Raw genomic sequence first — 12,848 nt, forward strand, 5'->3', positions numbered from 1 at the left:
ACTACTACTTTCACAGTATTTGCTCCCTGTCAGGTTCCCCACCTTACAGCATCTCACAAAGTCCTAAGAAGTAGGTATTACTATTGTCTCCATTTTACAGATGAATTAAGTAAAGATTAGATGAGTGACACAAATATATTAAAAGGTAAAAATATAAATTTAAATATATATTATTTTGCAAAAGTCCAAGATCACTCTGCCTCATCACATCAATGTATTAGGAAAGAGACATAGAAAATGTCCTTTAAATATTGAGATATTAGAAATTTGGATATGTTTGTGTCAAGATAATCCATTTAATAGTAATTTTTTGTTTTTCACCAGGTATAAAGTTGTATGGAGGGAGAAACAGGGAATAAAAGAAAATTTATTTATCCTCAAATATGTAAATTATTAACTGAGAATTGACCATTATTAAGCAAATTCTCACTTAATGACTACAATGACAATTCAGAGAAAATAGAAAACCTAGGCCGGGCGCAGTGACTCAGGCCTGTAATTCCAGCACTTTGGGAGGCCAAGGCAGGTGGATCACCTGAGGTCAGGAGTTCTAGACCAGTCTGGCTAACATGGTGAAACCCCATCTCTACTAAAAATAAAACATTAGCCAGGTGTGGTGTCACATGCCTGTAGTCCCAGCTACTCAGGAGGTTGAGGCAGGAGAATTGCTTGAACCCAGGAGGTGCAGGCTGCAGTGAGCCGAGATTGTACCACTGCACTCCCACTTGGGAGACAGAGTGAGACTCCATTTTGAAAAAAAAAAAGGAAAAAAGAAAAAGAAAACATAATTTGGACCACCAGAACTGTGGTGAGATAAGTAAAACAGACCCCAAAGACTACTGAACACAGACACACACACATACACACACACACACACACACCCCTTTCCATAATATCTTAATTATCAGTATAGATTACAAAAGGAGGAATAGACCACATTATGTTTATGAGCCAGGAAATTCCTTTTTGTTTCTCTATGACTCTTGCCTATCCTGCTTTATCAATATCAGCTCCCTGTTCTCAGACCCAGTATACAAATTAGTAATTAACAACTCACACTAGGAAATACTATATCTTCATTTTCTCTTTTTCCTTTCTTCCTTATACAGATCCCAGGCAGTGGTTTTCTCTTACCTCAGAAGAAGTGGGAAGAAGTTGTACATTGACTCAGCAAGGAATCTGATAGCATATTATCTACTTATATATCAAATTCTGAATACCTAAAAGTATTTCATTATTTGATATAAACAATGCATGCCATTCCTACATAATATCTATTTCATTGTAGTGGTTACATGCATGTTTCTTAGAAAGAGGATGCTTTAAGACTATAATACTGTTTTAGCATTATCCCACACAAAAATGTCACTGCCCATTACCACAACCCACCCTATCAAATCCTGGAAAAGTAGTGAGTAGCTGGAGATACAGTTTGTGATTTTGCATGTTTCTTCTGTCCTCCTCTTGTCTGCAGTTCATTCTAGGTCTAACAGAGAAAAACTAGTGTAGGTCCTGATCTACATTGTTAGCTTTATTCCTTAGTATGATATTTTAGGGATATCATGTGGGATGATTAGAAGAAATGTTGCCTGAAACCACTGAATCCTCAAGTTACCATCTTTCATTAAAGCCAGAGTATTTATATGAGATTTTCAGAACTGCATTCAACTTTGTACATGCTTATGTCTGAATCTTCTGAATGAATAGTAAAACATCTGAAATCAAGGACTATATATACCTCTTAGTAGTGTCTTACGTCTATTTGATAGTTGATGGTGCTTTCATACACAGTGAAGGTGCCTGAGTTTAGCTATAAGATGATAAGTTCTAGTGAGAATTTCAAATGTTTCCACCAAATAAATCTACATATTTAAAAATTATAATGTCAATTTTTTGGCACAGTCTAGAAACTTAAAAAAATCTTAATTATTAGAGTTCACTTTCAGATACTAAGTTCATAGAGATACAATGTGGTAAGAATTTTACATCTTTTATGATGCAACTAAATTTAAGAATAAAAATAACCGGAGTCAGAAATGAACGTGATACATTTAAGTACTCAAGGATATGCCCATGTGCTCACCTATGAGAGAATATGAGCTAGGTCACACTTACAAATAATACAGTTATAATGCACCAAAATAAAGGACCTACATGAAAGAAAGCCATCTGATTTTATTGGCCTTTGAGTGCTGCCAATGATAATGTAATACCACTAAAATCCAAGGAATACCACTAAAATCCACTTAAAAACGTGGTTACCCCACTTGAGTGATAAAGTTCCAAAACTGTATCAACTTAAGAAAATGAGTTTTCACATCTGAATTCTAACATAGCCTCTCTACTGATATCTAAGAATTTTACTCCTAGAAAAGTTAATGGAAAGTAGACTATGAGAAACTTGGTTCACAATATTTCAACCGATCAATGCCATTTTATGTTTGTATTTGTGGAGTCCAGCTGACATAAAGAAAGTAACAAAAAAGTATTTTAAAAGTTTCTATAGTTATTGGTTTTTTTATTTTCCCATATTGTCTAGTTTTTTGCACTCTATGGACAAATAAGAATAAATCATATTTGATTCTATCTAAATGTTACAGTTCAGGATTGAAAACAATAGACAAAATAAAAAAGTATAAACTTTCACAAATCTCTGTTGCAAGCACAAGGCATCACTACCTATCTGTGTGTCTGCCTGCCTGTGTGTTTATATAGAGAGAAATAAGACAGAATGTTACTGACTTCATAAACAGATTTTCTAGTACTTGCTAACAAATAAGCAATCATGGTTTTGACCCTCTAATATTCATAACTGCATGAATATTAACTCATGTAAGTTATGTTCATAATTCATAAAATTCATTAAAATTTTAGGAAGTAATTATATTATTCAGTAAAATGCCTTAATTCTTAATTCTATGTCATTAAGTACAGGAACCTAGCAGTCCTTCTTTGAAGTAAAGGGAACAATTAAACTTGTTAGATGACTTTTGCATATCCACACATTGGATTGTTGTTCATATTCTTCACATGTTTTATATATTTAAAACTTCCAGAAGGACTTTGAAGCATTGCTTCATCGTGCAGGACATTAACTAGCAAGAGATCTAGAAAGTCAGATTCCCTGAAAATACTTGTCATTTTTATACTTGGTCAGTGGGACATTGCCACTCTCTAATTGAATGAGTGTAAGAGAATAAAACAGGAAGGACTGGCTTTAAATGAAATCTCTCTAGTTTCAGTGTGAAGGCAATAATTAATCTCAAGTCTTTAGGATTCCTTGTAATTTTTCCAGCAGGAAAAAACAAGTGCAAATAAAAATCTTACTGGAAAACACTAATATACATATTTGTAGAAATATAATAAAGGTAAATATTGATTAACACTAAAGGACATATTCTACATCACTGCATATGATAGAATCAAGAAAAGTACCAAGTTTTAGGCAAGATACAATAACCAAAGGACACATTTTCCAGTGTGACTGAATGAAGGTTGTACTCTTAATATTTCCTGTGTACACTAGGAATCATATAAAAAGCAGATAAATACAAAGATCACAAAATGCAGAAGGCTCACCTGGGCAAAGAGCAATATTACAAGGCTTATGATGTGTTTCAGGTCCTTCACACGGCCTTCCTCCATATTGAGGAGGTGTGCATGACCTTGTTCTTGTTCTTTGGCCTCGACCACATGTAAATGAACATAAACTCCATGGTGACCATTCCTCCCATACTCCGTGTACTGTAATAAAGCAAAGAAGCTTCAACAACAAAAGCAGAGAAGTAAAATCAAAGATTATTTTCTTTATAATTAAAAACTCATTAAATAGACAAATATGAAGATATTTTAAAAGTTGAGATAACATTCTTATTTGTCATATAGTTATTAATTTCAAAAAATTATTAAAATAATGGAAAATTGCATGTGCTTTTTTCTGCATTTGAACAGTTATTCATGTCATAAATTTTAAACTTTTCCTATGTTTAGTAGAAATGCACCTCTCTCCCTCATGGTAAGACAGTCACGAATTATTTTTAAGTTAAAGTAATATCAACTTTTAATATAGAAAACTAAATTTCTTATAACAGAGATAATCTTCTAGAGTTAAGATTTTATTAAGAGAGCCAAGGGCAGACACAATTTTCCTAACATTTACAAAATTTGGGATTTAGACTTTTATGATGTTAGAAAATTTTTAAAATCTGAAAATTGAGGGTGCATATTAACTTTTAACATCCCATTTTAGAAAATAAATTTTTTGGCATTTAAAAATTTGGGTTTAAAGTTACCATATTTTGAATATGTAAGAATTTCAAACAGAGTATCTACTTGCATAAAATACTCCTCTTTTCCCTATTTCAAAATGAATGAAAAATGTGATAATCTCTTTCTAAAGACCATGAAACAAGAAGATGCTTTTCCTCCTCTAACAACTTGATAGAACTGGAAATCTACCAAATTTGTGTAAATTTCTAAAGAAAATAATTATACCTAACATAAATATGCAAACATCTATTCTTCATATATACTAGTATAATGAGTTCACACTTGATCTTAAATAACATAACTTGTGTTCTTTCAGAATAACCACTATGAATAAACATTGTTATATTTTACAAAAGACCACCAAGATTCAGTGTTTTGGCAGGGCGTAGTGGCTTATGCCTGTAATCCCAGCACTTTCAGAGGCCGAGGTTGGCAAATCACCTGAGGTCAGTAGCTTGAGACCAGCCTGGTCAACGCGGTGAAACCCCGTCTCTACTAAAAATGAAAAAATTAACTGGGCATGGTGGTATGTGCCTGTAGTCCCAGCTACACAGGAGGCTGAGGCAGGAGAATCACTTGAACCTGGGTGGAGGGGGTTGAACCGAGAACATGCCACTGTACTCCAGCCTGGGCAACAGAGCCAGACTCCGTCTCCAAAAAAAAAGGATTCAGTGCTTTATCCCTTCCTTGTATGGTCAAATCACCACTCTAATCCTAATTCTTAATACTTGAGACAATATATAATAGCACTCTAATAGACAATATCAATAAAAAGGCATGACAAAAAATGTGCTTTTTGGTTCAAAAGCTCCGGTCTTGATGTTGAACCTCTAGCCTTGGTATACTCTTAGAAGTTGAAGAGGCCAGATGTTTGATATGACACCCACAGATATGACTAGGAGAGAAGAAATTTATAGAGGAAAATGACCAAAAAAAGTTCATTTTTTTCTTTAACATGGGTAAGGGTAAGCACAAGTTCATAAAAATTGGCAGAGGAATTATGCGGTAAATATATCTAGAATCTTCATGTGTATGCTTACCAAGTTGTTACTTTAGAAATACAGACAGGATACCTTAATTGTGAGATACCCCATCCTCTTCTATTTGTGTTATTTAGTTGCCTCAATTGGTTTTGATAATATGTTTAAACATTGAAAAAATAGCCAATAGAAACATTCAATGACAAGCTCTTAAAGATTCTGAGAGCCTTGTTGGGAAATATAGTTTTAAAATAATATATAGGAAAAAAACAAAAGAGTGAGAAAAATTAAGATGTTTTACTTTGTCCCATAAAATTTGGGGAAAACCAAAGCCAATGTATATCCATTGATATATATTTAAAAAGTAAGTCTCCATTTAGCTCTAATAAAACTGTACATATAAGATGTATATACTATCCACATATAGAAATGTTTATGTATATATATATGATCAATTATGGCAAAATAGTTTAAAAGTAGATACATCAATATACTTTGTCATATTAAATGAATATTTTTATAAACTACTGCATTTATTTCCAATTACCAAGATTTCTCCTAAAACAACCTTTTATTCTCCTATTTTAAAAACTTTTTTTCTCCTATTTTAAAAACCTTTTCTCCTTCTATTTTCTCCTCCTATATAAAAAGTTAATGATGTTATATAAAATTTATATTGCTGCTTCTGTTCATTTTTTCTTCTGTCAAATTATACTGTTCTATATACATTTCATAATCCCAGAAAAAAAGGAAGATGCTAAATTGGCATATTTTCCTCCATGAATCTCAAAAAATGTTGATTAACCTTGATGGCTAAAATTATGAATCTGGAATCTTCAGAAAATTAATGTTACTTAATACTTTCAAACAGTCTTTATAGCTACATGGTCAAAGTTCATGACTCATTCATATCATTTTTAAAAAGTCATTTTTTTCATTTGAAAAGGATACAAATCATTAACAATGTCATTTTAGAGACTATTGAGTTAGTAGGAAATTATAGCACATACCTTATAATGTTTATAGATGCTATTCATAAGATTAATGTTAAAGATTAGACATTTTTATTTTAATGGCAAATTGTTATATGTTTTTTCATTTTGCAGTCAAACATGAGAATCTGTACATGATCTAGTTCATTTAAAATGATCCTAATAAAACCAATATATTTAAATGAAATTCACTCATTTTTATTGTTTTCCTCCTTATAGCTTAGGTATATTATAATACCTTTTGTGATAACTAGAGATGAAATGAAGAATATGCAATACACAAAATATATTACAACCATATTTTGAAATAAACATGTAAATTTTCTTATGATTTAGATTGAGCTGTATGTAAAATAAGTGACAGGCTTTATTTTTTAAGAAACAAATGGATATGAGAACTATAATTTTTACAAAAAAAAATTTCAAAAGCATTCCTTAGCCTGAAGAAACTTCTTCTACAGGATCAAAATACATATAGAGTACACCAGTGGCTCTCAAGCAGTGGCAGTTTTGCTCCCCAGGTGACATTTGGCAAGGTCTGGAGACATATTTGGGTGTCACAACTTGGGGGAAAGTAAGGGGCTACCGGCATCTAGTGAGTAAAGGCGAGGTATGTTCTTAAACATTAAAAAATGCACAGGATGGACTCCCCCAACAAAGACTTTTTGGGGTCAAAATATCAGTAGTAATGAGGTTGAGAAGCCCTGGAACAAACCATAAAATTGTAATTCAACTAGGACGATAAATTGCACTATTGAATATAGCACTCTATTTTTCTCAGTTTATTTTCTGTTTATGTCTATTGTTTTTACTTTGAGTAATAATAGCTTTTGGACAGAGTACAATGTCAAAGCAAAAATTCTGCTAAACATTAAATATCTTAGGATCCATACTGAAGTAACACATTATTGCACAATTTAATTAAGGCAGACTTCTTTTGAAATTTGAATACGGGTGAATGGTAACTAACTTAAACACTATGGATTAGCCTTTTATAGTACAAATAAATATAACCTCTACTTCTATCATTCCACGTATTTTGTGGAAAGTGACTTTAATATTCAATTTGTTCATTTCTTGTGTCTTTTTCATTAATTAAATGCCAATCACATTTGTCACAAAAGGTGACAAATCAGTTACTGATTTTGAAGTTAATTTTCTTCTTGGGAATGTATTATTTGAGGAAGATATTTGCACTGTTTAAAACATTACATTTTAAAAATTCACTTCTTGTCACTATTTTCACGATATATTAGATAGCAAAGAAAGTACATATTTACCAGCACAACAAATAGCGAAATAAAACATCGAATGCAAAATATTTCATAACAAATACAATAACCATATGAAAAAATTCCAATTCCTTAATGGGGTACTTATTCTGTATTTTTAGGTTGCTAAATTATCCTTCATGTTTGGAAAATTAAAGACAAATCAACAAAACATTCTCATTTTCTTCAACATTCTGAACTAAAACAATGATTAAAAGATAAACTTCTTCTCAACAGTACTATTTAATTGAATTTAGAAAGAAAAAGACTTTACGCATATAAAGGTGAAGAGGAGCTAGTAATTGGTATGCAGTTCTGTAGGTGTAAGGGTAAAAGGTTTAAGTTATTTATGCCTAGTGTTCCATTATTGGAACACCAAGCATGTGGGAGTTATTTATATTCTACTGCTCAAGGTCATCACCAAGATCTGATTTTTCAAATTCAAAATACTGAAACTTCAGGAATAAATAAGGAAGAAACACTTTAAATTAAAACTCTTTAAATTAAAGAATATTATAAAGTCTTTTGGACATCAGACACAGTGAAAAAGTGGGTTTGGCTGTTCTTTGTGAGAGAAGCACTCTGATACCACCACAGATGCTCTCTGTACTCAGTGAAGGCTTAATCAGTGGTCTCTGGCAGAAGGATGGCAACTTTCATATGTCATCCTTATGAATGTGCATAACTAGTGACTGGGAAGTAGGCTCTGAATGGAAAATTTTAGGGAACACCTTTAAATCCACTCAGACTCATTTGGAGATCCATTTGCCATAATACTATCTGTGTATGTTGAAAGAGTCTTGGCTATTCAAACACATGCTGATTAGATAAATTTATATTGCAAGTACAGCATAATTCTTTATTGACATTTTTCTCATTGTCAAGGACAGGAAACTTGATCCTGGATCTCTTTATGTCAATACTGTAAGTAGGGAATAGCTTTAAGTATTCTTCCCAGAAAACCCACTTCACCCACACCCAAAAATGAAAATAAGCATCTACCCTTGTGGTCTGAAGATTTCATTTATAAAACATCTTGGTCAAATGATACATAATTACAGTTAGATAGGAGGAATAAACTCAAGAGATCTATTATACTGCATGGTGACTATGGTTAATGACTACTGTATTCTTAAAAAATGTAAAGAGAGTGGATGTTAAATGCTCTCAGCACAAAAATGATAACTATATTCAGTAATACATTTATTAATTAGCTAGATTTAACCATTCCACAACATAGATATACCTCAACTATTATGTTGTACAAGATAAAAACATACATGTTACCTGTCAGTTTAAAAAATAAAATAAAATCCCCAGCTCCTTGCTTCTACTTGTTTTCCTTCTGTTGCCAAATGTACCTAGAATCTGTCTGCTCTATGACCCCTGTTTTTAATATTTTTTCATGTTCTTCCCCCTTTCATAAACTCCTTAAACATTTTTTTTCTTATGAATGTTTTTAGTTTTCAGTTCATGTGTTTTCTTGCTCTAGTCTAATTCACTAAGCCTCACTGATTTTTCTTGTTCTTAGTGGCAATTACTGCTCTTTTCCAGTTAATTCTGCCTTTCCCTCCTCATAGGCTTCAGTTTTCTGCCATGCTTAGCTTTTAATTCTACCTTCATCTACTGCTTTGTTACCTCCCAATTCTATTCTAAAGGGATCAGCCACCTCACTGCATCGTTCCTCCTCCACCTTCTGCCCACCACTTTCTTTACCTTTTATTTCCTCTACACTGTCCTTTTTTATTGATAAAAAGCACACAATGCAAAATTTGCCGTGTAACCAATTTTTAGTGTACAACTTAGTAGTGTTACCTATATTCATAATGTTGTGAAACAGATATTCAGACTTCTTCATTTTACAAATCTAAAACTCTACACCCATTAACAGCTTTCTCAGATTGTTTTTTAATGGATTCCCTTTGCTTATTCTGTTGGAAAACTATTATTCCTGCTCTTACTCCATGCCACCCACTCTCTACTCTTGCTTTTAGCAACTGTGGAGTCAGCCATCTCTAGCAATGGAGTTTACTGAGAAACTTCTAAGCACAAGCTAGCAGATGAAAGGCTGCTGCAGTGCAAGTCACCTTCTTTACACCCATCCCCTTTTGGAGGTCCCTGGAAAGGCTGTGAATGCAAGTGCAGTGTCAACTGCAGCTGTCAATATGTTTGTAGTCACTCATCACCACATAAATGGTCAGATGAAAATATAAATGTGGATATTCACAACATCATGTGCTTTGGACTTCTTGAAACAAAGCCCAGAGTCATATTATTATTTATTTTTACATGAAAGTCAGTAGTCTGGGAGGGAGGAGTGTCTATAACATGCATGTGTGCATCAACTGGAGAACAAAATTGTGATATAACATGGAAAATCTGGCCCTAAGTGGGTATGCTATTGTTATGCCTCACTTAACATAAAAGATCTCTCTCTCTCTCTCTCTCCCTCTCTGTCTCTCTTTTCATTAAGTTTCATTTAAGTTTTAAGTTTACAAAGCAGTGGATATCTCTGATGAGGAAAGTTACTTGAATGAAACAAAATTTTAAAAAGTTATTTGGTCACGGACACTCTTTTCTCTGATAGGGTCAGGTAAGTGATGTAAAAACTGCTGACTGCCTGACAGGCTATGTCAACCACTGCCTTAAGCCATGAATATACATCATATTCCTAGTACGAAGGCAGATTACATTTTTCCTCAAGCATACGATTTTACATTTTCACCATCTAAAACACAGAAAAGATATTTGAACCTTAAATATTAGGAGTAGATACACATAGTAGAAACTGATATTTGCAGTGAAGAGGGGATCACTTATCTAATTTCTTGACTGCTTTAAGAGCAGACATAATCACATACATAATAAAATATCACAATTGAATAAGAATTACACTTATGCACACTAATCAAAATGCGTATACCCATTTCATATGAAAATAACAAATTGTTCCAAATTCGTAGCATGACACAATTCAATAACATCCACAATTGTAGTTGCTGCTAACACTACCTGGACAGAGGGCAGTGTTATTGCAAACCCTTGATTCTCTTAATGGGCCGCTGCAGTGTGTCCCGTAAGGTGATACACAAGTTCTGGTTCGCACCTGCGACCCTTGACCACAAGTAACTGAACATGTGCTCCACTGGGACCACTCTTCCACACCAGATTCACCTGCATGCAAGACAACAAATAAACATGAAATACTGTCTTACATATTCATCTAATAAGCATTATACCAAACTGACATTATGACATGCAAGAATAATTTAAATGTAAAAATATGACAATACATGAAAACATTTCAGAGAAAATGAAGTTTAAAGAGGAATGCATATAATGCTGATGCAAACACCAAGTTTTGCCCTAAGCTTATTAGCAAAATACGCTTCACAAATTACACTGTGCCATGAACACTATGAATGAACTAGTTAGCGTTTTTCAACATGAGCAATTATTGAAGTGATTCTCTTCAAATTAATCTAAGGCTTTGTACTTTGGCGGGAAAGGAAGCAAAAAGTATTTCTAAGCTTACTCTATGACTGGTGAGCAGGAGTATATTGATGTGTTCCTCCTTAGTCCTTTATTGCATAACACCCTTTCTAATGCTAGATGATGTGGAAACTTGGGAGCTTAGACATATCTAATTTATGTTGTATTGAGTACTGACATTTATAGCTTATTACTAGTGCAATTCCTATTTTTTCATACTATGATAGCTATTTATTTTGTGGTAATTTACTTAAATCTTTCTGCTAACAATTTCACCTATGATCTAAAGTAGTGGTTTTTTAACTCAAAATAAAGGAAAATTTCTTGATCATTTCCATTAATTTGAAATGGAACTAAATTTATTTAAGGTGGGGCTCTAAAAAGCGAATGAATGTCAAAATTCACTGATTTTCTTGGAGTTGGCATCTCAATGAAACTGTTGAATTTCTATTATTATGTCCCAAGGACACTGAAAAGTCAAAAATTTCTAAGACCAATGAAATAGGCTTCTAATTCTGTCATGGCATCATGTTCAGGATAAATTTTAAAAATTGATTTGAAAATTTGCAGTTGCTTTTCTCCAAAGTCACACTGGGTCATTTAGCCGCTAGCAGTTGACTATTTAAGTTAACCATTTAGTCGTTAAAAAAGTTTGCAGATGAAATGTTTCTAAAACCTTTGTATTACTGATTAAATAGATCAAAGGGCAATTTAACCATATTTTATGTTGCTGTTTAGAATTTGCCTTTGGAATAGAATTCAAATGATAGAATATGATCATGTATTTGTCCATCCTTTTCTAGAGAGTTAGTAAACTACTTGGAAATTATTTGCAGTGCTACTCAAGGCAGCTGGTCCACAAACTGGTACTCTAGGACAGAAGGAGTTTGGGCCAGAATATAATTCAACACACAGATTTTCTCAATGAGAAATTTCTTCTAAAAAAAAAAAAAGAGTCAGCTGAAATAAAACCTGTGCTTGATGAAATAGTTGGTTTTACATTCTGAGATAAACTGCTTGTTCCTTTAAGAGACCATAATGGCCAGTTTGCAGACAAACACTGATCTACTAACCACACTTTGAGTAGTACTGTTATGACACATTTGTTCTTATATTGGTCTGCATTGTGACCCAGAGGCATAGATGATCCTCCATTTATAACTGGACATATAATGTAAGGGCACAGACAATAGTAACTGGGATGACAGATTACATCAAATGGGACTGCTTTTCAGTGTTGTGATCAATGTGACTTGAAAATACTGTCTAGATAACCCTTCACCATTTCAGAATTTATTTCTTCAAAATTTATATATTACTAATTTAATAAAAATGTCCTTGGATGACTATTTGAATAACAGTTAAAGCCATGCTTCATAATTTGTTCTTTTATATTAAAAACTTCTCTATCAAGATTGAAAATCATTATTCTATATACCAAATAGAAGGATAATGGTTAAAAAATCCACATACATGTATTTATGTGCATATATATTTAGCAATAGAAAATTTAAGCTGAAATTAGGGAAAATATAATGAACTTTAAAAAATGATATTCCAAACTGTTTGTGATGAGATTAAGTGAGGTATAAATATTATGGTTGCATGTTATTAATTAAAAGCCAGAAAATTATGAACAATGTGGATTCTATAAGTGAAATGACAAAGGTTATGAATAAAATTAGTTATATTTTACCACAAAAGCAGTCTTATTCCTCTTGCATTGTCATAATGACAGAAAAACATAATTTAACTAAACTAAGCAGTGAATCCAGATCAAGTCCTATTTTTAAATTGTTTTTGTACAAGTATTTAAACATTCTGTTGCTTCTGAATATATGATA

The 12,848-nt window shown here is 32.7% G+C and overlaps 1 protein-coding gene across 1 annotated transcript in view; it reads right to left on the reverse strand.

The window, feature by feature from the left end:
• ADGRB3 (adhesion G protein-coupled receptor B3) overlaps positions 1 to 12,848 on the reverse strand; it is a 751,340-nt gene that overhangs the window by 442,675 nt on the left and 295,817 nt on the right. Inside the window, exons 4-5 of the mRNA XM_064360929.1 lie at positions 10,525 to 10,686; positions 3,580 to 3,744 (exon numbers count right to left, since the gene is read on the reverse strand). Coding sequence (XP_064216999.1) covers positions 3,580 to 3,744; positions 10,525 to 10,686 — 327 coding nt within the window. The remainder of the gene's footprint in view (positions 1 to 3,579; positions 3,745 to 10,524; positions 10,687 to 12,848) is intronic.

This window comes from Aotus nancymaae, unplaced genomic scaffold, assembly GCF_030222135.1.
Source record: "Aotus nancymaae isolate 86718 unplaced genomic scaffold, 86718_ANA_hifiasm-v0.15.2.pri h1tg000040l, whole genome shotgun sequence".
In the NCBI taxonomy this organism is placed as follows: domain Eukaryota; kingdom Metazoa; phylum Chordata; class Mammalia; order Primates; family Aotidae; genus Aotus; species Aotus nancymaae.